Source organism: Gymnoscopelus microlampas (assembly GCF_963454915.1).
Source record: "Gymnoscopelus microlampas genome assembly, chromosome: 11".
NCBI classification, from domain to species: domain Eukaryota; kingdom Metazoa; phylum Chordata; class Actinopteri; order Myctophiformes; family Myctophidae; genus Gymnoscopelus; species Gymnoscopelus microlampas.
The window spans coordinates 15,026,481-15,051,480 of NC_139948.1; the positions used below are offsets into that span (position 1 = coordinate 15,026,481).

Genomic DNA, 25,000 nt, shown 5'->3' on the forward strand with positions numbered 1-25,000 from the left:
CATCCCCTCCCAGTCTAGAGCTGTGTGTGTGTGTGTGTGTGTGTGTGTGTGTGTGTGTGTGTGTGTGTGTGTAGAGGATCCCTGCCAGTTTATGACCAGTGACCTGGCTGCTTTATGTCTTTATGGGCCAGTCTGCCCCAGGTAACTACAGGTTTATAGGTCTGAGAGATCGGCCTCGCTGATACCGTGCATGTGAGTGCGTGTGCGTGCATGCATGCTTATGGATGGACACATGCAGGATTGCAGGGGTGCAACAGTTAATCTAACTTATCGATTTAATTTAAATCATCTATTAATAATCCATCCCTATTTTGGGCATGTCATTTTACGTTAAAAACATTTAAAAAATAATCTAAAATAGTCAAAAAAATATAGCCGATCTACAAGCCCACAATGCGTCACATCGCGACACGTTGTGAGCTTGTAGATTGGCTATTTTAACTATTTTTGCATGACACCATAGTGCGAAATATAACATAACGCTTAGGTGGTTGATGATCCTTTTTTCATTTATTTTTTGGTAAAAGATATACAAGTATAATCACCGAGGATAACGCATGAAAGCAAACACTTGTTTCCAATGTGGTCCTGCATTTGTTGATCAATTTGTTATATAAACATGCATTGAGATTATTTGATTAATCGGAAAAGTAATCGATAGAATAATTGCTATGAAACGAATCAATGAGCCAGTGGTTTTAGAGATGTTTTCTGTTGTCTTATTAGAAATCGAATTGTGTGTGTGTGTGTGTGTGTGTGTGTGTGTGTGTGTGTGTGTGTGTGTGTGTGTGTGTGTGTGTGTGTGTGTGTGTGTGTGTGTGTGTGTGTGTGTGTGTGTGTGTGTGTGTGTGTGTGTGTGTGTGTGTGTGAATATGCATGCAAGTGTGTGTGCATCTGTGTGTATGCATGTATGCGTATGGATAAATGCATTTTGAACCCACATGTGCACCATGTGGACTCAAGTCAAGTGCCATTTTGAAGTAGACTATAACTGAGAATGTATTTGAGTATTCTCTGTCGGTTGGTAACGACACTGAGTCAGCATGCTTTGTTTGTTCAAGACGACAGGACCACAATGGAAATATGTCTTCATCCCTGACGTGTTATTGTCGGTGAAAAGCACGTACGACATGTACTTTTCTTTTAGCATGACGTCCAAATAAATCCAATCAAATCAATTCGGGCACCAGCGGGCATCGCGCCGCTCGGCGCAGGCACTTGCTCGGCTAGCACTGCGCTCGGTCAGCCCGCTGCTGACGTCACGCCTGCCTTGAAACGTTGAGATGCAACATATCTGTGGTTTGCACAAGCATACAACGGCAACGTTTAGTTTTCTCTCTGGCGATTGGGTTGAAGATTGTGAGCCAGTGGTTTATAGAGATGTTTTTCTGACGTCTCTTATTTGTCTGACATAAATAGAACCGTGTGTGTGTGTGTGTGTGTGTGCGTGCGTGCGTGCGTGCGTGCGTGCGTGCGTGCGTGCGTGCGTGCGTGCGTGCGTGTGTGTGTGTGTGTTGCTCGATGCCTGCGTCATCATCTGTCCTGTTGGCAGCAGCCCCAGTGTTCTCTCACTCTCACTGGGCTTTCCTGTAAAATGTTGGGTTTTTTGTTCCTTTTTCTCGTGTCAACATTATGCAAAACAGACGTCCGCTGTCAGATGATGCGGTCAGACAGCCTGTATGCTAAGTTGTCTCGTGAAAAGTGTTTAACTACATATTATGTCGTTAGAAGCATACTTGGTATTTAGCGAGATGCGCGCCGATGCGCTACAAGGCCCTATCGAGTGCGCTGTGGCCTCGGTGGGTTGTAGCGGACTCGCCGTCGGCGTGGTCTCTGTCGGCAGGCAGGGTTTGGAGCTGAGATCTGTGGTGGTGATAGAGGATGCTGGTGACAGTGATGGGGAGAGCCGGTGCTTGATGACAAGATGGAACGCTAATGAAGCACTATTATGGTTCTGGTTCTGATTGTTCTGACAATAAACAGCTCTATAGGGATTCAAGTACTGGCTGAACTTTGTGGGCCTGCAGTTTCTAGTTTAGCTTTGTTTAACCGCTTGCAAGCCCTGCATACTTCGTCGTACGACAAACAGTGAAAATAATAGGCAATTTATACGCTCACAACACATCGCGATGCAACGTGTCACTATGTCACGTGTCACGATGCAACGCGGAATGATGCAATGCGGCATGATGCAATGCGGCATGATGCAACATGTTTGCTTGTAGAGCTGCTATTTTCGCTTTGTTTAATCAAATCAAAAATGAAGATTTATTTTTGGCATTTTCATGCTTTATTCAGACAGTAAATGCGGACAGAGAGCAGGGGAGCGACACGCAGCAAAAAAGGGAATTGAACCAGGGACTCGCTGTCGGTAAAGCCCATGAGGCGTGCGCCCTACCCACTCGACTATCAGGTCGGCCCACACTCACACTCTGACCGTGATAATGTGCCCAAAATAGGGACTCGGGTTAATGTGGTAAATTTGCGGCAGCTTTGCAGAGCCTGCTGTGTGTAGGTGTGTGTGTATGTGCGTATGAAGGGCGGGAGGGTTTAGTCGGGGGGCTGGGTGATATCAAAGGGGCCACTCCAGACCTGTTGACATGGGGACTGTGACGCAGTGACTTTAATTAAGTTCTGGCACATGTTTTAGATAGTGTAATTGTGTGTGTGTGTGTGCGTGCGCGCGCTCGCCAGTACCCCTTGCTTGCAGATTGTAGGGGTAGTGTGGTGGTGGGGGGGGGGGGGTGGGGGGGTGTTTGGGGCCCGGTGGAGCAAAGTAGAGAAGAGAGGCGAAAGCAAGCGCTTGGCAGTCCATCTGAGGGCCTTGTCACTGGGGCTCAGACATGACCACAGCTGGCCTCCATGCCACCAACAATCCTGGGCTTTCTTCCCGCTCTCAAGAACGCAGCGCGTCAACTCTAATTCCTTTCTAATGAACTGGCTACTGAAGGTAGCAAGAGAGGCAGGCGGGCCCAATGCCCTTAAACACTCACACTGGCAAGAGTGCTCTCTCTCTCTCTCTCTCTCTCTCTCGCTCTCTCTCTCGCTCTCGCTCTCGCTCTCGCTCTCGCTCTCGCTCTCTCTCTCTCTCTCTCTCTCTCTCTCTCTCTCTCTCTCTCTCTCTCTCTCTCTCTCTCTCTCTCTCTCAACTCCTAACTCTGAATGTATACAAATCTATTCAAATAGACATCAAATTACATTTGTATACTCTCAGAGTTACAAATGGATGAATTAACTGATGATTTCACTGTGTATCTCTCTCTCTCTCTCTCTCTCTCTCTCTCTCTCTCTCTCTCTCTCTCTCTCTCTCTCTCTCTCTCTCTCTCTCTCTCTCTCTCTCTCTCTCTCTCTCTCTCTCTCTCTCTCTCTCTCTCTCTCTCTCTCACACACACACACATGCTGAGTGGAGCTTAGCAGGGTTACTGACGGGGACAATACTGCAGTGAAAACATGTACTATCCTAAGGTTCCTTCTCATCCATTTGTCTCTTCAGTGGGTTGGCCAATCGATCTAAACTTGCACACGGGTATCCACCATTGGCATGTATGCTGGGAGTGAGGGAGCCATTTTTTAACTTTTCGTAAATGTAAGCTGTTTATTAGCATTTACACCATGGCCTATGGGATCTGTAGTGTCAAAGGTGCCGTCCCATAGCTTGGATCGACAGTGGGTGAAAATGCAGGCACCGGTATATTGTTTTAGCTGAAAGGTCGGCCAATCAGAGGAGTGCTGGGTCTGTGAAAAGCTTTTATCACACACAAAACAATGCAATCATTTAGAAAAATAGCCGATCCATAAGCTCACAATGCGTCGCATTGTGACACGCTGTAAGCTGTTGATTGGCAATTGTTGAACGATCTTTAATAGGACTTAACCCATTAAGACCTGGAACGCATCTGTGTCATTTTTAGATTTGAGCTAAAAAGCATTATTTTACACTTTGTAGCGCGGCACCGAGTGCGGCGCTACGAGCTTATAGATCTGCTATTTTAGAAAAATCGAGGAAATGTGTGCAAATCTTTGAATATATATATATTTTTAAAGCGAACATTTGCAACACAAATTTTTGCTTCTGGGGGGTCCCTGGAACAAAATATTTTGAGATGGGGGTCCGTGGCCAAATACATATACATATACATTTTTGGGTCCTTGACATGAAAACGTTTGAGAACCACTGACATGGCAACATAAGTTTTTTCAAAAAACTTTGTCTTAAAAACTGGATTTTAAGACATTTTGTAGAATCTTAATGGGTTAAGTGGTTATGGTCATATTTGCTCCATTGTATGTCATCTGGGTGCCAGTATTATATTGGGGGCGAAGAGAACGACAACACTGGAGTCATTCCATTACGCTCACTTTCTGATATCATGAGAAGCAGTCATGAGAAGCCAAGAGAGAGAGCGTTAAGTTGAAGTGAGGGTTATGGTTACGTCTGGGAACATTTGGTCTGCCCTCATGGGAATGGAGCGTAACTGGGACAGTGCTAATTGAAACGGCCTTAGGATTTGGGGGCTCGCGCTGGTGTGAGTGGGGAGTGCATGTAGCACTGCTAGTGTTAGCGGTAGGTTCAAGGCCCTGTGGTTCTGGAGTTTGCGGCGAAGATCTTTAGAGCTCTGCAACACGTCAGCGCCGTAGACACCACTTCTGATGCGCTCGCACAGTGGTGGAAAGTAACTAAGTACATTTACTCAGGTACTGTATTTAAGTACGGATGTAGCTTTTGCTTCACTTTTTGATACTTGATACTAATACTCCACTACACCTCAGAGGCAAATATTGTACTTTTTATTCCACTACAATTTATTTGAAAACCTTAGTTACTTTTCAGATTTAAATTATTATATTACAAAACATACATTAACATTAATCTGCAAGCTCACAACGCATCACGATGCAACTCGTTGTGAGCTTGTAGATCGTCTATTTTCGACCAAGTTTGATTTTTTTTTTACAAATTTGAGTACTTTTACTTTGGTACTGTAAGTATATTTTCATGCCAATACTTTTGGGCTTTTACTCAAGTCACTTTTTTTTTCATTTTTAATACAGGTCTAGGAGTATTTCTACATTTCTACGGGCGGCAGTGGCTCAGGAGGTAGAACGGCCGCTTAGAAACCGGAAGGTTCCCAGTTCGATCCCGGGCTCCCCCAGAGTTAGTGTTCGAAGTGTCCTTGAGCAAGACACTGAACCCCTAATTGCTCCTGACGAGCCCGTTGGTGCCTTGCATGGTTTCCTCCGCCGTCGGTGTGTGAATGGGTGAATGTAATGCACAATCATTGTTAGGCGCTTAGGATAAAGGTGCTAGTATATAAATGCACCATTTACATTGTGGTATTGCTACTTTACTTGAGTAAACATTCTGAGTACTTTTTCCACACTGCTTCTGATACACTCTTATGGCCCAGACCCGCGGCTTTGATTCAGGCCGCGCTGACACCATTGCATCCTGGCCTGCCTCTCCGTGAGAACTCGGCCTCCAATAAAAGCCCATAACATAATCCCACGCAAGCCAAAGAAATGTGAGTTTATGATGCAGGCCGAGCTCATTATTTTGTGATATACTGTTTGTTTGCTTTCTTCTGGCGTATTTTTAGTGCGTTTTTGCTTCATTTTTAGTACTCTAAGGGCGTTTGATACATCACTAAACCATTGCCAAACCCATGCTCTGGCTATTTTGAATATGCTTCCATGATGTCTTTAATTAGGTTAGGATCACATTTCACTGTAAACTAAGTCCCGTGGCACGCTCTTTGTGTTGTACAGTTTAAAACCATTTAAAATGTCACTCATATAGAAATACAGAACAATGGTGGTCGACCCCGGTGCTTCGGAGCATCCAGGAGATTCCAGCAGAAACCTGGCCCATACCGTCAGGGTCAATACTGTTCCCTTCTGCCGTAAAGCCCATTTAATCAACAGTGGATTATATTTGCACCAATCCTTCCATTGTTAGGGCAACCTGAACACCTGTGGGACTTAACCCTTTAAGACCGGGAACGCATCTGTGTGTCATTTTAAGATTTCTTTGGTCTATTCAAAAATAGCAGATATACAAGCTCATAGCGCGGCACCGAGTGCCACGCTATGAGCTTGTAGATCTGCAATTTTTGGGAAAAATCTTGAAAATGTGTGCAAATCTTTGAATGAATGAATGAATCTATTTTTCCATAGCGAACATTTTTAACTCTGTTACAACTTCTGGGGGGTCCCTCCCTAGAACAAAATATTTTTGAGATGGGGGTCCGCGGCCAAAATTCATATAATTTTGGGGGTCCTTGACATGGAAAAGTTTGAGAACCACTGATTATAGCAACATACGTTTTTTTCAAAAAACTGTTAGGATTTAGAAGACATTTGTAGAATCCCCCAGAAACAAAGATTTGAGTTACAAATGTTTGCTTTGAAAAATATATATATTCAAAGATTTGCACACATTTTCATGATTTTTCAACCCAAAAAAATAGCAGATCTACAAGCTTGCATATCTGCTATTTTTTGAATAGCCCAAAGAAATCTTAAAATGACACAGATCCGTTCCCGGTCTTAGAGGGTTAAAGGCTCATACTGTCATCAGTTCACGTCATTATCTATTCACAGCTTCAGCCATATCATACATAAACCTAGACTATATTGTTAATAGCTTTATTTTTATGGTAAACCTTTGGCCAAAGTTAGTAACCACATGAACTCTAGCATCCCTATTCTAAAGATGTATTTTTGTTGGCTTTTATGCCTCTATTGACAGGACAGTAGGCTGACAGGAAACGGGGAGAGAGATGGGGAGTGACATGCAGCAAAGGCCGTCGGGATCGGGACTTGAACTCGCGACACGCTGTCAGGCTACACTGAGCTTAGGTGTCGGGACCTCTATGCCAGCGGCCCAGGCCTAGCATCCCTATTCTAGGCATGACATAATAGGTGAATATTTGGTCAAAAGAAATTGCTGATCTACAAGCTCACAACACATTTGGTGTAGTGGGAAAAAAGGAGGGGGCCAAGTATAGACCGGTAGCCTTCTTTAATAATTGAGTCAGTGTTGGCTAGAAATAATTGCCCAGTTAATTCTTCATGGATGCTTGATTCTTGTTCGTAAATCTTTTCTCCAGCGTCTATTTTGGGCTAGACGTTTCAAATCAATCCACGTTTTAAAATGCATTAACGTCACTCACTCCCCTTGCCTACCATCCAAAAGCTCTCCCAGAAAGCTTTGAAGAGGAGGATCAGCCTGGTGCTTTGCCCGTCATCCCCCTGCTCACGCCAGCTTCATTGAGAGACAAGCACAAGCACTAATAGCTGTATTTGTGAAGTGCTCAAACAGATGGAGTCTGCTGCATAGCAGGAAAAAAAAACTCCACCATCCCTCAAGAATAGAACTCTCTGAACTCTACCTACTACAGTGGTTCTCAAACATTTTCATGTTTTCAATTGATATGCATTTGCCCGTAGGCTGTCATCTGAAAAGATTCTGTTCCAGATTTGTGTTGTTAAAAATGTTAAGAAATTAGTCCACTTTTTTCACAATTCTCCAAGATGCTTTGAAAACAGTCTTTTCGAATAACCAAAGTATAAAATAGAGTGAAAGTTGTTATGCTGATTTTAATGCTATATTAACTATTTTTGCGGGGGACCCCCTGGAACTCCCTCAAGGACCCCTGGGGGTCCCCGGACCCCACTTTGAGAACCACTGGTCAATTAGATGGTGTCTTGGTATTAAAAGCAACAACATCGCACACAAACTCACTACCAGCTTGTGCTGCCTGAAGACCCGAGACTCTTCTATAATCTACATGGTGACATGGCTGTAGAATGAACTCTAGACCTTGTTCATAAATGTGTCTGTTGACCCAAAATGTCAGCGTTGGGGGACATCTAAATCTAAACTTGCTGCATATATTGTAAAGACCTGCCAGAGAAAGCAAGGTCCAGGCTTCAAATCTTGCCCCGTAAAAGAATTGTGTGAATTAGCTGGCATTCAGAAGATTGCCAGGGCATTTCAACATGACCCTGTTGAACATGCTAAACACCCTGAAGAATCAGAACCATTGCCAGACCACCGGTATGGTCCTTTAAGTGTGTTCAAAACCCTCATCGGTCTCGCTGAGACTCTAAGAACATAAAACAACTATTATTTAATAACAAGCAATAAAGAGATGAATTGATAGAGGGGGTCATGAGATCTAATAGCAAACGATGAAGAGATGAACTGATAAAAAGGGGGTCAACAGAATATTTCGTACATTTTGTTCTCGTAATATTGGCGGCTGGTCATATGCTGGTTGCTCATTGGGTCAGGAGTTTTGGCATAAACCAGACCATGAGAAGAATGCGGTATTTTTTTTTGGGGGGGGGGCTCTTTAGTGATAGTTTTGTATTCATCTCACCACAGCAGTTCTTGGCTTACCGTGGCTTTATGTGAATCACACACACACACACACACACACACACACACACACACACACACACACACACACACACACGCAAACTGCTGGGAAAGCCAGCGCATGTTCTCACCCTCCAACCTCTCGAGTGCATCGGTGGCCAGAGTCCGCCAACCGCAACTGTTTATGCGGTGACCCACCCCGAATGTCCCTGTCATCCTTTCTGATGAACCAAAACATTATTTTTGAGCTACATTCACTCCGGTCCTTGGTCTCTAATACAGCTGGCCGCAGTGGGAACCACCAGCAGACCAGTCACCAACGATGGGACGCCAGAGACGTCCAGCGACAGCTTTGTATGAGCTATAGGTCCTGGAGACTGTGTCTCTGGCAGCTGGCTGATAAAGTGGCCTGTTTTGAGTTCATAGTTCAGCAGACCCCTCACCTCGCTGATAGCACAGCCGAACACCACCCACCCTGACCACACTGATGTAACCGGACCACCACCACCCTCCCACTCACTCCCACTGACCACACTGACATAACCAGGCCACCTGATACAGTTGTTGTTGTTGTTGTTGTTGTTGTTGTTGGGGTATTTGCTGTGGTACATTTGCACCTATGTGGAATCTGTCCTCTGGGGTTTACCCATCCTAACTATTAGGAGCAGTGGGGGAAAGAGAATCAAATTAAGCAATCGACAGTCGAACAGCGATTAGACAATGAAATGAGCTTTGAATATTCCCTAAAATGAGTCAAATGGCGCTCAAGGGAAAGTCTCCAGAGCTCAGACAAACTTCGCGTCCCTATTTTTTTGTCACTAACGGCACTTTTTTTTAAATTCCAAAGCTTTAAAATGTGTTCAAAAAACAACGTAGATCAGATATTTTTTGCGCGACATTGTATGACGAAGTATAAAATGGGGCTTCAGTGGTTAATTCCCTAAAGCCTCTTCTATAATTTTCGACTCTCGAGCAAATGGCTTCTTGTTAACTATGCCTCACTGTTTTACATAAGCCTGTACCTGTAGTGTGTGTGATAACAGGCCTATTTCTGTCTGTCCCATAAGAACAGTGTTTTGTTGGCACACAGAAAGGTTCCTTTCATGGATAGAGATCTGGTCATTACAGTTAGCCTAGCTTAACTCATGGCCCTACAGAGCTACAGGCTACTTTCATTAACTCTGTATAATGCACCGCTGTGTCCTTGTGATGCTATCTACGCAAGGGACATGCCAATGTATACACAGGTGAGTGTGTGTGTGTCTGTGTGTGTGTGTGTGTGTGTGTGTGTGTGTGTGTGTGTGTGTGTGTGTGTGTGTGTGTGTGTGTGTGTGTGTGTGTGTGTGTGTGTGTGTGTGTGTGTGTGTGTGTGTGTGTGTGTGTGTGTGTTTGTTGTGTGTGTGTGTTTGTTGTGTGTGTGCGTGTACCAGTGGTGGAAAAAGTACTCAAATTCTTTGCTTAAGTAAAAGTACCAATACTGCAATATAGAAGTACTCTGTTACAAGTAAAAGTCCAGAATTCAAAATTGACTTGAGTAAAAGTACAGAAGTATTGGCATCAAAATGTACTTAAAGTACCAAGAGTAAAAGTACTAAAATATTTGAAAATAGCAGATCTACAAGCTCGCATCATTGTAGATCGGCTATTTTCAAATAGCCTTGGTATAAAATAGGGCTAAAGTGGTTAATGTATGTTTTATAATGTAATCATTTATATCTGCAATGTAACTAGTAACTAAAGTTTTCAAATAATTGTAGTGGAGTAAAAGTACAATATTTGCCTCTGAGATGTAGTGGAGTAAAAGTTAAAGTATAGACAATTGGAAATACTCTGGTGAAGTACAAATACCTCAAAATTGTATATACAGTACCTAAGTAAATGACCTTAGTTACTTTCCACCACTGGCGTGTACGTGTACTGTACATGTGCATGTGCAGCACTCATACTGGGCCAATTATCTCGGCACCTTGTTGCTGATTTCTGGAGGGAGTGCGTGTTCGTGCGCGCTACCAATATTATCCTGCCTGTGCTTATTTGTCCAGTGACTGGACACTTTCACTCGGGCGGGCCTCCAGTTTCTGTCCACTTTGAGATAATCCCTCTCCCCGCCAAATCCACCCAGATCACAGCTGTAGATACCTCTCACCTGCATCATTCTGCGACCCCCCCCCCCCCCCCCCGCCCCCGATGGCCTCCCTCCGTCCCATATTGTCCTTCGAGCCCCCTCCCCGTCGCCCTCCATCTGTCTGTCATCCACCTGTCCGTTCGTCTCTCCCATTATTCCATTTTTCAGATGACCTACCGACAGTACACTGCATTATCAAACGACAAAGCATTCTCGTGATCGCAACACACACACACACACACACACACACACACACACACACACACACACACACACACACACACACACACACACACACACACACACACACACACACACACACGCTCTTACGCACACAGAAAGGCAATGTAATAGACTAATATCGCCATCATATCTGATGGTGCTGAAGGTTGCTGTCATGTGTAGAAGGTCATTTTATGATGCGTATTAGGGGTCTGTGGAGACAGAGAGAGAGAGAGAGAGAGAGAGAGACGTGAGGTGATGGCAGACGGGGGGGTCTCCCCCCCTCTCTCTCTCTGCCTTGTGTAAACTCTGATAGCGGCAGAGTGCTAGTGACAGACTAAAGCCAGGAGGGATTTGTGAACCATCCAGAGGATCTTCTCAGAGCGCTGGAAGGACTTAGAGAGGTGTAGGGCGGTTTGTAGGAGCTGATGACCTCGCTGCTAGACTGTAACCATCTATAGGTTGTTACTTGTGAAATTAAACATAGATACTAAGTTTTGCTTATTTAGAAGCTGAATTTCTCTCTCTCTCTCTCTCTCTCACTCTCACTCACTCACTCACTCACTCACTCACACACACACACACACACACACACACACACACACACACACACACACACACACACACACACACACACACACACACACACACACACACACACACACACACACACACACACACACACACACACACACACACACAATCTCCTCTCTTTATCTTTCCTATAACACAGTTGTTCTCTAAGGGTCCAGGGACCCTCAGGGTTCCTTGACGGGGATCCAAATGGATCCATACTGGTCTGTAACTCTTATGGGGGTCATTGACATTATTAAGTTTGAGAAGCACTGTAAAAATGTGGCATACGTCGTGATTATATCATGTCTACAGCTGTTGTTGGGACGACGCGAAGCAGAGTGCCTTAACCCAAGACCTGAGGCCGATTCTACGAAATGTCCTCTAAATCCTAACTGTTTTTTGAAAAAACTTATATTACTATGTCAGTGGTTCTCAAACCTTTTCATGTCAAGGACCTCGCAATGTATATGTATTTGGCCACGGACCCCCATCTCAAAATATGTTGTTCCAGGGACCCCCAGAAGCAAAGATTTGAGTTACAAATGTTCGCTTGAAAAATATATATATTCAAAGATTTGCACACATTTTCACGATTTCTCAAAATAGCAGATCTACAAGCTCATAGCGCAGCACTCGGTGCCGCGCTATGAGCTTGTAGATCTGCTATTTCTGAATAGCCAAAGTGTAAAATAATGCTTTTTTAGCTCAAATCAAAAAATGACACGAAACGATGCTCTCAGAGTTGCAGACTGTACGCGGGTCCATTTGGAACCCCCTCAAGGGAAGTCGAGGGTCCGTGGACGCCACTTTGAGAACCACTGGTACAGTATAACATGATATATCACAGTCTCGACCTGCATCAAAGTTCTGTATCATTATACGATGAGTATTAAGTACTTGCGTGTGTGTTTGGCCGCGTTCCCGTCACTCCAAACTGGACTGAAAGGGGGCTTATGTCTGGATTAAGGTTTTCGGCCTGATCAGGAGTGGCGGTACCTTGGGGCACCACACACACACACACACACACACACACACACATCACAGTCACACACGTCTGTTTACATCATGAATGAAGCCTCTTAATAGTTTTCCTGTTCATTCATAATCAGCCCATGTGACCGAGATCTGGCCGCTTGCCTCACTACCCAGACATTAACCCTGTGTGTGCAATTATTAGTGTATGTGTGCATGCATGCGTTATTGTGCGGAACCAGTGTGTGCATACATCTAGTATGTGAATTTGTGTGTGTGTGTGTGTGCGTGCGTGTGTGTGGGTACACGTGCCCGTAAGCTTTTCCCTCTGTGGGAAAATGGTCTATTGGTGAGGTGGACCATGAAAGCGATGGTAAACAGAGACCATTATATCCAGAGATAAAGCGCCATGCCTATTACGTTACTGTTTGACTTGTTGTGCGTTTACTGTGAGAAAACCGCAGATAAGGCCATAGAGAAAGTGAACGCAATTTGGACAACGATAATCGAGATTGCTGGACACAGTGACAGGGTTGGGGTCAAAATGTCTCGAATGCTTTTATTTTCAAGGACCCCCGTAACTCTGAGAGTGTGCAAAATGGAACCGATCCATTCGGTTCCATTTGCACACTCTCAGAGTTACAGACCTTTGAGTGCCCCCCACCCCCACCCCCCCCCCCCCCTTCAAGTCCCTCAACCCCGCTTTGAGAGCAAACTGATACAGACCAAAGGAGAGGGTGAGCGAGCGAGAGAAAGTGACGAACGACGGGGGGGGGAGGCTGGGTGGTGTGTGGGAACGGAGGTGTTTAGAGACTCCCTGTGGTCCGGACTGGAACATGGGAACACAGCAGAACCCGCCCTAACGAAGCGTGGCCACCCCTAGCCCACTTCACAGGACCTGGGGATGGAAGTGAAGGGAGGGGGGGGGGGGGGGGGGTCTTGTTCATGCTCACAGGGAGAGAAGGTATAAGAATGAAAGGGAAAGAAACAGGAAGGAAGAAAAGGGAGGTGGGCCCCCCCCCCCCAGGCCCAGGGTCCCCTACCCGCCCACCCACCCACCCCCGAACTTTCCTGAAATCAGTTCCACTTACGTCAGCTTCGACCTGGGCTAAACACCTTAGTTAGTGCAAGACCGCCGGTGTGTGCCTTCCCAGTGTGGGCCGGAGGCCTCTCTCGTCTGACAGCCTGACAGAAGGAGCAAGAAGGCTTTGTTCACGTGCACAATTGTGCTTGAGGCGCTCTTTCATACTTGCGTTTTGTTGGAGCTTTTGCTCTGTTGTTGGAGCAGTTTGCTCCTGTATACAGTGTAAACAGTATGTATACTGTATATGTCCACAGTCATTTCTCGTATTCATTTTTGTATTTTGCAGACTGACTATACTTTGTGTGAAATTGGAGTAATGATGGAAGATATTTTTGGGACAAACATCACTTTTTTGTCTTCAAAATAGAAGCTCAGACACTAGAGGCAGCTAGTATCCATGGCTGACGGATCATTTAATGTCATTTCCTTTTCTTTTTTTACCCCAAAGTAGTCCTTCCCTCAGCTGTTTTTATATTCCCCTTCCTTTTCAGAGTCATTCATTCACTTGTGCTCACACACACACACACACACACACACACACACACACACACACACACACACACACACACACACACACACACACACACACACACACACACACACACACACACACACACACACTGCACTGCACTGTACCGTATATAAACGTTGCGTGTCGCGCCGCGCACGGTTGCTTAAGATACCAAACGCCAGTCTGTCATTACATTGTCGTATATATAGACCCTTACATCACCGGTCTGTCATTCTTGGTTGATGTGGGGACATGCATGTGGCCTCTCTCTCTCTATATATATATATATTATATATACAGTATATCTAACGCAGTACCAATACAGTAGGTCATCATCATCGGAAGCTTTTCACTCTCTCACTACAGCCTCTCCAACGTGTATCTCAAACGGTGACACATGGGCTCAGTGGCTCTGTGATGTGAAGTGGTCCCGTCAGCCACCACTCACTGTCCTCTGTCACTGGAAGTCCCCACGGGAAAATAGACCGGCTAATGATGGCCTTGAAGGGAAGAACCAGTGGTGGAAAAAAGTACTCAAATGTTTTACTTAAGTAAAAGTATCAATACTGCAATGTACAGTAGAAGTACTCCGTTACAAGTAAAAGTCCGGAATTCAAAATTTACTTGAGTAAAAGTACAAAAGTATTGGTATCAAAATGTATGTACCAAAAGTAGAAGTACCAAAATGTTTGAAAATAGCCTAGCTATAGGGCTAAAGTGGTTAATGTATGTTTTATATTGTAATAATGTATATCTGCAAAGTAACTAGTTGCTAAAGTTTTCAAATAATTGTAGTGGAGTAAAAGTACAATATTTGCCTTTGAGATGTAGTGGAGTAGAAGAAAAAGTATTGGAAATTGGAAATACTCAAGTAAAGTACAAATACCTCAAATTTGTACTTAAGGACAGTACGTAAGTAAATGTACTTAGTTACTTTCCCCCACTGCCTTGAAGGGAAGGACTGAGACAAGTGAGAGAGAGATAGTGGGGAAAGAGAATGGGGTGTGTGTGTGAGAGAGAGAGAGACAGAAAGAGAGAGAGAGAGAGAGAGAGAGAGAGAGGGGCAGGGCTGTTTTGTGCAAGCGTGCCTCGGTCAGTGACATGATTTATGGCTTTGTTCGGTCACCACAGCCAGTTGTATTTCCCCCCCCCATTCATAAGTCATAAGCTCATTCAGTTCCGTCATCCTTACAATCTGCTTACAGCGAGTCATGGGAGGAGGAGGCAGATGACTGGAGTCTCCAGGGCAGCGGGAGGTAGCCAGGCCAGGGGCGCGGTTCTCCGGGGGGTGAAGTCGTGCCTTATGTTATGTCAAGTCGTTATTCGGTCGCATACTCGCCCCCCCCCCCCCTCTTTATGCACAGCAGCCATATTGGGAATGAATTGGGCCCCTTCCTTACTTCCTTCACAGGTGTTACCAATGATACTAATTAAGGCTCTGTTCCATTTAGTGTGGCGTAGTGGTTGTCTTATTTTCAAGGGCCGCCATAACTCTGAGAGTGTACAAATGGAACCAAATGGACCCTTACGGGTCCATTTGGTTCCATTTGTACACTCTCAGAGTTACACAGCCACCATAAGGGGCCATTTGGGAACCAAAATGGAGTGTTTCTAGTGACGATATCAGCACCCTGACCAGAATGGAACAGAGCCTTCATTAGTATCATTGGTAACACCTGTGAAGGAAGTAAGAAGAGGCCCAATTTCTTTCCAATATGGCTGCTGTGCATAGAGCCTATTCCTCACGTTAACGAGAGTGCTGCCGCCTTTTAGGAACAGCGAACTTTAGATTTGCCTATGAGTGAGTGAATGTGATTCTAAGCGATTGTGCATTTGTTGAACTTAATGTGTTTTCACGGTTGAATTGAGTTGTTATTCTTTGTAATGCCTGCTGCCTATTCCACTTATTATGATATGTGGAAATAAAGCAGTGCAACTTCTTCTTGCTGTCATGCCAAGTGCAATAGTCATTACCCTAATATCAGGAATATTCTTCCACCTAGTGGTGCCCGTGCGCAACGGCAGCCCGATGCCCTCATTGGCAGTTATAAAGGATTATGTAATGATCGTGCTACTCCTTCACAATATTGATTATCATTCAGACGTATCTCACTCTCGCTCTCTTTTCATTTGTTCTCCCTCTCAGGACCCCGATACCTTTGTTTGATGTTGACACTGGTCTGCTCATCGTGGCTGGCATGGTAAGACATCCACTCATCTCTCTCTTGCTTTTTCCCAGTGGATTCATATGTATTAGGAATCAGTCTATTCTACAATCTGATGTCAAAACATTTAGCTCAAAATATCAATAACCACTGCATGAATTCAATGTTGTTGAATGACAGTCACGCGGCTAAGATAGCCCATCTACTACTTTTAGATCTGCTATTTTCACAGCGTGACACCAGCATGTATTGGACTATAAATTAAACATGTACTGTATACTCTAGGCCAGTGGTGGAAAAAGTACTCAAATCTTTTACTTAAGTAAAAGTATCAATGCTGCAATGTAGAAGTACTCTGTTACAAGTAAAAGTCTGGAATAAAAAAATCATCTACAAGCTCACAACGCGTCGCGATGCGACGCGTTGTGAGCTTGTAGATCGGCTATTTTCAAATAGCCTATGCATAAAATAGGGCTAAAGTGGTTAATGTATGTTTTATAATGTAATAATTTATATCTGCAAAGTAACTAGTAACTAAAGTTTTCAAATAATTGTAGAGGAGTAAAAGTACAATATTTACCTCTGAGATGTTGTGGAGTAGAAGTTAAAGTATAGACAATTGGAAATACTCCAGTGAAGTAAAAGTACCTCAAAATTGTACTTAAGTACGGTACTTGAGTAAATGTACGTACTTACTTTACACCACTGCTCTAGGCCTAGGCTTTTTTGAGAGTTTTAGCTTCTAATGACATGCCCAGAATAGGGACGCCTTAATGCTCCACCTTTTCACATCAAGTCCACCAAACAGCGCTATGACCCTTCTCCTCCACAGGGTGACGCTGTTGTTGATTGCTTTGAAGTAACAGCCACGGACCCGTTCCTCTCCCAAGGTACAGTAGGGCTTCAATTTTGAAAAGCCAAGTTTTCAAATTATTTCCTGAGTGCCTCATGTCCCTCATTTAATTCACCTACATGTGACTCCTGTCCCGTGCAGTGAGCCACTGTCTGGCGGACGCCTCGACGCGGGGGGTCGCCATGGTGCCCAAGTCTGCCCTGGATGTCATGTCCTGTGAGGTGATGCGCGTGTTCCAGCTGACCGACAGCTGCATCGTCCCCATCAGCTACCAGGTCCCTCGCAAGGTGTGTGCAAAACACACCACGGTTCATACAACTACCATAATATTTTAGCGATCATGCCATTACACTACTACAGTGTCCAGAAAAACCCATGTTAGAAATACTTTAATTGAACATAAATGTTATTATCGTGTTTTATTTAGATTTAAGAGAGAGAGATCAATAGATCGATCTACTGTACTTGATATCAATTAACCCATTCTGCTATTTTTGAAAAACAAATCGTGAAAATGTGTGCAAATCTTTGAATATATATATACATTTTTAACTTTAAAAACTTTGCTTCTGGTGGGGGTCCCTGGAACAAAATATTTTGAGATGTGGGGGGGACATAATTTTGGGTGGTCCTTGACATGGAAAAGGTTTGAGAACCACTGATATTATAGCAACACAAGTAAACAAAAAAAAACATTTGTAGAATCCCCAGAAGCAAAGATTTGAGTGAAAAATGTTCGCTTTAAAAAAATAATATTTCAAAGATTTGCTAAAATTTTCAAGATTTTTCCTGAAAACAAATAGCAGATCTACAAGCTCATAGCTTATTTTTGAATAGCCAAAGACTAAATCTAAATTGACACGGATGCGTTCCCGGATTGAATGGGTTAACCAGAATGACCAAATGTTAAATGGTTTTATCAGTGTTTCAGAAAGTCACGTGTTAGAGCTTGAATTAGAATGTGAATTGCACTGACCGTGTGCTTTGCAGTCGGGCCAGGAGTTCCATGCAGACTTGTACCCGGACACAGTGGGTTCTGAGCCGGCCATGTCTGCTGAGGAGTGGTGGCAAGGAGGGAACACACAGGTACACACACACACACACGCACACACACACACACGCACACACGCACACACGCACACACACACACACACACACACACACACCGTCATTCACCACACTGAAGCATGGTCTTCATCACACCATGCACTTCATCTTCATCGCCGCATAACACTTCATCTTCATCAGTGGTTTTCCCAGCCTCAGCCTCTGACTTCAGCTGCCATGTTAAGTGGTCAGATGGGTGGGCATTTATTTTAATGATCAATCAATCGATTGGTATCACTATGAAAACACATGTTTCAAGGGTTTCAAGAAATATACCATGACACTTCTTTTTTTTTTTTTACATTATACATTTTTGAAATATTAACGTTACATTATGATAACATTTTTAGCATTTTGCCACTTATTTGGGGGCCCACTTGCAATATCCTCACGGCCACCGGCCCACAGGTTGAGAACCACTGATCTTCACCACGTCATACACATCATCATCATCATCATCATCATCATGCCATGCACATCGTATCATATTCGCTGTGTCCGTTTGCTGTGTGAAACCTGCGGTTGTGTTGTTGCCCTCAGGTGGAGAGGGTCAGCCTCAACCCCGACAAACGTCCCAAACCCAAGGGTCAGCCAGCCAAGCAGGCGCCTGCAAAGAAGGATCTGCCCAGTAGAGGGAGCAAAGAGGTGAGTGACAGATCAGTGACAGGAACAAGGTGTTGTTGACTAACCTGACGCTACCAGATCCAAACAGCTTGCTCCACACATTGTTTCACAGCTTATGGACCAAAAACCCAGACGTTGTCAACTATCAAATGACCAAAGGACATACATTTTCCTTTAGAGGACATTATCCACTTAAAGACTTCTTAAACCCAATATTCTGTGTAAAACAGACCTAAGTTACAAATGTACTTGGACCACTTTTTTCCATCTACACCAAATCTCTTCCCCAAAAATACGGCTATTTTGGGGCAAATGTTATCCCCAGAATAGGCATGCCGGGGATGTAACCAGCATGAGGAGTGACCATTAAGTGGTTACGCCACTTATAAGATTTCGATTATTTGCCCAAAATAGGGACACCAGAGTTTATGTGGTTAAAAGAACATACACCTAATGTATGGGATCCCATAATATAATGTCTTACTGTAAAGCAGCTAAACCAGTGTTATGGTTGTTGTACGGTTGTGTAGGAGCCAGGGCGTGGCTGCTCCATCTCCAGCAGTCCTCTGACCACACCCACCAGCAGCGCTGCACCGTCCAGATCTCCCTCCTCCACCTCTGGACTGTCCTCAGGGTTCCTGCCCAGTCCCAGCCAAAGCAACAAGGCTATCCACAGCCTGCTGGGTATGTGCTCTCACGCACGCACGCACACACACACACACACACACACACACACACGCGCACGCACACACATACACACACACGTAGGGTGCATACACACATATCCGTCCGCGTCCGTTCCGCATCGTTTCCGTTCGCCGGAAGTCCCATCCACTCCCATGTTAAAAAAAAAACGGGACCATACTGTTCCGTTTTTTTTTAACATGGGAGTGGATGGGACTGACGCGGAACGGAGGCGAACGGAAATGTGTGGAAGCACCCATAGAGGGAAAAAGCTTGTCCGCCACTGAACAGTCCCGGGTTAGTTTCCCAGGAGCAATGCCTTCCAATGAACACAATGGACCCTTTTCACAGCAGCCAATTTGGCAGGTAAACACAGCTGAAGATAATAACGTTAATTGTGCGCGTGCTTAATTTAGGTGACTAGACTGGGATCAACTCATTTAGCAGTTTTCTGATCCGGTCTAGAGAGAATCTTTTTTTAATATTTTATTTTTTAAATAATCCATTAAATCGATGTGTTTGATTAACGGTTGCACCCCTATCTTGAACCTCCAAGTATGTTGCTCTCCCGGTGAAACCCAGAGGAGGCATGTGGGGGTTGGCAGTGTATACACAGGGCAATGGCAAAATTGGGGAGAAAATGTAAATATACACAAAGAGTTGTTCAGTGTGAGGAGACTTTAATTCTATTGTTAATATGGAACCCCATGTGTTCTCCTGACCCAGGGCCAAGCTCCAAGTTCCGTCACATCCAGGGGACAGTGATGCACAGGGACACCCACATCTTCAACCTGAAGGGCCTCAACCTCACCACACCTGGAGAGTGCGATGGCTTCTCTGCCAACCGCCAGCGCGTGGCCGTGCCCCTCGCCACGTCCGGTGGCCAGATTGCCGTCTTCGAGGTACTGACGTTTGAATCAAAAGAGGTTGATCGACGCCCTTTGTCACTAGACTTATACTGTGTTTGATTTAGTTAGACTGCAGACGGCAGTAGGTTTGGCCGAGCATCTATGCAAACATAATTGGCTGTGTTTAGGATTGGGAAGCCGGCCGGGGAGGGTGATTTTTATCGATCCATGTAGTCGTACAGGCTGGGGCTAGTAGGATACAACAGTGACTAAATTGGGGAGAGCAAAAGGGGTAAAAAAAAAAACGGCTGAATATCAGAAAGCTGTGGAGTATTAAGGTTGTCTTATTCACATTGGAAGTGAAAGTTTTTCCTTTATTTATATACAGCAGGATCAGAGAGAGACAGGAAAGTGAGGGCATAGAGGAGGAAGGAACATGCTACGCAGGTCAACGGATTCTCCGAGGCGCGATAAACAATGTGTTTGACTGAATCATTTCCCCTCTCGTCTCCTCTCAGCTCTCTCAGCCAGGCAAGCTGCCAGACACGGCCCTGCCCACTGTCCAGAACTCGGTCAATGTGGTCGATTTCTGCTGGGACCCCTTCAATACACGCCGACTGGCCGTGGGTAAGTTATCAAGCATGTGTGCGAGCAGTGGTGGAAAAAGTACTCAAATTCTTTACTTAAGTAAAAGTACCAATACTGCAATATAAAACTACTCTGTTACAAGTAAAAGTCCAGAATTAAAAATTGACTTGAGTAAAAGTACAAAAGTATTGGCATCAAAATGTACTTAAAGTACCAAAAGTAAAAGTATTAAATATTTGAAAATAGCCGATCTACAACCTCACAACGCGTCGCGATGCGACGCGTTGTGAGGTTGTAGATCTGCTATTTTCAAATAGACTGTGTATAAAATAGGTTTAAAGTGGTTCATGTATGTTTCATTAGACCATAATTTATATCTGAAAAGTAACTAGTAACTAAAGTTTTCAAGTAACTGTAGTGGAGTAAAAGTACAATATTTGCCTCTGAGATGTAGTGGAGTAGAAGTAAAAGTATTGGAAATTGGAAATACTCAATTAAAGTACAAATACCTCAAAATTGTACTTAAGTACAGTACTTAAGTAAATGTACTTAGTTACTTTCCACCACTGTGTGCGAGTGAGTGTCAGTGAGTCAATGCGTCCACCTTCCCCCTGGTGTGACGTGTGTTTGCGTGTTCTCATGCGCTCGTTTTTTTTTCCTCTTCCCTGACCGCTGGCCAGCTGGCGATGACGCCAAGATCCGCGTGTGGCTGGTGCCAGAGGGCGGGCTGACTGAGACCATGACCGAGCCAGAGCTCATCTTGCAGGGTAGGACGGACATCATGACAACTATGTGTTGGACCCACTGTTCAGTGTCCAAATGATTGTTCATCAATGAACCTGTCTTATCATCATGTTATATATATATATTGTTGTCAGGCAGAATTCTTGTATCTCCATATTTCAACTGCAAGTTAAAGCCCTACTTCGTCCTACAATAATAATAATAATAATAATAATAATCTTTATTTGTATAGCACCTTTCATGACATGAAATGCAGCTCAAAGTGCTTTAAAGAGCAAGAACTAATTTAACAATAAAGCAAAAAAAGAAAAGCAAAAGCATAAAACAACATTAAAATAATAGCAAAAGGCAGTGAATCAGGCAATACAGTGAGGACATGGATAACAACACAGAGATTTGAAAATCAACCAAAAAATCAACTCAAATCAAGAGTGAAGAAGTAGGTCTTGAGCCGTGCTTTAAAGCTATCCACAGAGGCTGCCTGTCTGGTGTAATGGGAGTTTATTCCACACTGTCGGTCCGTAGAAGCAGAATGCTCACCGTGCTTTTTATATGTCAATGTAGGCACCTACAATGTAGGTAGGCAAGAGCATGAACATAGCTGATCTACAAACTCACAACGCGTTGCGACTAAATAACTACTGTACATTGGCTCCATTGGAACACAGGTTCTTTTTTTCCATTCCCTGTAAAGTAATGCTTTTGGAAGATCTCTGCCCGACTGCGCCGATTATGTCGATGAATAAGAATGTGATGTGATTCCGATGATGATGACTGAGCGGAAATTCAAGAGTAACTGCCGCTGTGTGCCTTCCCCAGGTCACACGGAGAAGATCTACTCCATCAAGTTCCACCCGCTGGCCAGCGGCCTTCTGGTGTCCTCGTCCTATGACCTCACCGTGAGGCTGTGGGACCTGGAGACCGGACAGCAGGTCAAGCTTCTCACCGGACACCAGGACCAGGTTGGGTGAAGATAACATTCTATCCCAGCGGTTGTCAAAGGACCCTCATAACTCTTGAGAGTGTACAAATGGAACCAAATGGACCCGTACGGACCCGTACGGGTCCATTTGGTTCCATTTGTACACTCTCAGAGTTACAGACCTGCAAGGGTTCCATTTAGAACCCCCTTCGAGGAACTCTTGAGGGTCCCCGGACCACCACTTTTATCCCACAGTAGTTCAATATGCACAAGGAAAGACATCTGGTTGTTAATGCTGTCTAACCTTGGGGGAATGGAAGCTGTGAAATCATAGTCAAGCATGGGGTTCAGAATGATCTGATAGTTTGCCTCGGCCAAGGTGAGAGAATGGATCTCATCATTAAAGGCTGTCCATGTTAGGAAGTAGAACAAAGGCTTAAACTGTGTGTCCGCTACAACATGTGGATGTGTTCGCTCTGCCGGCCACGCCGGAGGGAATACTGTCTGATCCCCCCCATAAATCCCCCCTGGCTTCACTCCGTTTTTCAGATCTTTGGCATGGCGTGGAGTCCAGATGGCAAGCTGCTGGCCACGGTGTGCAAGGATGGGAAGGTTCGCATCTATGATCCTCGCAAGTCTACCGAACCAGTGCAGGTACAGCGGCGCACATAAGGGGGTTGCGCTGGGTATGAGTCCCATGATGTGGGTTTGAATCCCTCGTGTTCATTTCTCGTTGAAGGCCTTTTTATGCTTTTTAAATGCCCTTTGATGCCTTCTGAATGTATGATTATATTTAAGTAATAGATAACCTTGCCTTGCCCTACTACCATGAATCTAGATTATTCTTATGGGTTTATTGAGAGGATGGCATGTAATCTCCCCCCATTTCTCTCTCTCTCTGTCTCTCTCTCTCTCTGTCTCTCTCTCTCTCCTCTCTCTCTTTTTCTCTCCTATCTCTCTCTCTCTCTCTCTCTCTCTCTCCCTCTCTCTCTCTCTCTCTCTCTGACTGTAGGACGGCCCAGGTCCTGAGGGGCACAGGGGGGCTCGTGTGGTGTGGGTGTGCGATGGCAAGTTCCTCTTGGTGTCCGGGTTCGACAGGTACAGAGAATGTACACCACAGCAGTGGTGTAAAGTAACTAAGAGTACATCTGAGGCAACAATTTAACTTTTACTCCACTACAATTGTTTGAAAACTTTAGTTACTATTACTTTGTAGATTTTTATTATTATTACAAAACATACATTAAAGGTAGGGTAAGTGAAATCTTTTGGTAAATTCGTTTTTTTGTTGTTAAAAGGTTAAAGTACTATATTCTGATGATAATCATTGCTACAGAGCGTTTGTTCGGTCACAGGGGTCTCTCCAGCTCTTTAGTAAACAGAATATAGTACATTTTCAGGTAGGTGACAACATTTAGGCCAATCAGGAGAGAGCACTGAAAATGCATTTTCTGTTTAATAAAGAGCTGGAGAGACATGGGAGACTCCTTTTACTGAACAAACACTATATAGCAATGAGTTCTATAAGAATATAGAGCTATTTAACACTTATTTTAAACAAAGTAAATAACTTACCCTACCTTTAATTAACCACTTCAGCCCTATATATATTTCGGCCATTTGAAAACAGGCGATCTAGAAGCTCACGATGCGACGCATTGTGAGCTTGTAGATATGCTTTTTTCAAAGTATTTTTATGAATCTTTATACATTTTAATTGTAACAGACTGGTTCTACATTGCAGTATTGATACTTTTACTTAAGTAAATGTAGTACTTTTTCCACCACTGTACAGTATCTGTAGAGATGTTTTGAGCATGAAACTTCAAACCTGATCGAAGTGGAGAAGATGACACAGTCTACTCTACACAGTCCTACAGTCTCAGATTCTTTAAATAAATCAGCATTGTTGTAACAGCACCGGTGAAGTGAGATGAATAGGCTCTATGCACAGCAGCCATATTGGACAGAAATTGGGCCCCTTCCTTGCTTCCTTCACAGGTGTTACAAATGACACTAATGAAGGCTCTGTTCCATTTAGTGTAGCACAGTGGTTCTCAGACTTTTTAATTTCAAGGACTCCCATTACTCTGAGAGTGTACAAATGGAACCAAATGGACCCGGGAGGGTCCATTTGGTTCCATTTGTACACTCTCAGAGTTACACCCTCTCAAGGAACCATGAGGGTCCCTGGACCACACTTTGAGACCCACTAGTGTTTCTAGTGAGCCAACATGCACAATATCAGCACCCTGACTCTGTTTGACCAGAATGGAACAGAGCCTTCATTAGTGTCATTGGTAACACTTGTGAAGGAAGTAAGAAGAGGCCCAATTTTTCTCCAAAATGGCTGCTGTGCATAGAGCCTATTGACCACTGACTGTTTCTCTCTACAGAGGCAGTGAGAGAGAGCTCTCCCTGCTCTCAGCCGAGTCTCTGTCCAGCGGAGCCGTGGCCAGCACTCAAACAGACGTCTCCCCGTCCACCCTCATCCCCTTCTATGACCCCGACACCAGCGTGGTCATCCTCACCGGCAAGGTGAACAAACACAGGGGTTCTCGACCCGTGGGCCGTGAGGGTATTGCAAGTGGG

General features: G+C 44.4%; 1 protein-coding gene across 1 annotated transcript in view; it reads left to right on the forward strand.

Annotated features, from left to right (window-relative positions):
• The window catches only part of coro7 (coronin 7), a 193,251-nt gene that overhangs the window by 162,876 nt on the left and 5,375 nt on the right, over nt 1–25,000 (forward strand). The window contains exons 10-22 of the mRNA XM_084071513.1: nt 16,020–16,074; nt 16,871–16,928; nt 17,033–17,178; nt 17,882–17,977; nt 18,539–18,643; nt 19,153–19,306; nt 20,033–20,208; nt 20,673–20,781; nt 21,423–21,509; nt 22,306–22,448; nt 22,958–23,062; nt 23,421–23,506; nt 24,805–24,946. Of these exons, the coding sequence (XP_083927639.1) occupies nt 16,020–16,074; nt 16,871–16,928; nt 17,033–17,178; nt 17,882–17,977; nt 18,539–18,643; nt 19,153–19,306; nt 20,033–20,208; nt 20,673–20,781; nt 21,423–21,509; nt 22,306–22,448; nt 22,958–23,062; nt 23,421–23,506; nt 24,805–24,946 (1,462 nt within the window). The remainder of the gene's footprint in view (nt 1–16,019; nt 16,075–16,870; nt 16,929–17,032; nt 17,179–17,881; nt 17,978–18,538; nt 18,644–19,152; nt 19,307–20,032; nt 20,209–20,672; nt 20,782–21,422; nt 21,510–22,305; nt 22,449–22,957; nt 23,063–23,420; nt 23,507–24,804; nt 24,947–25,000) is intronic.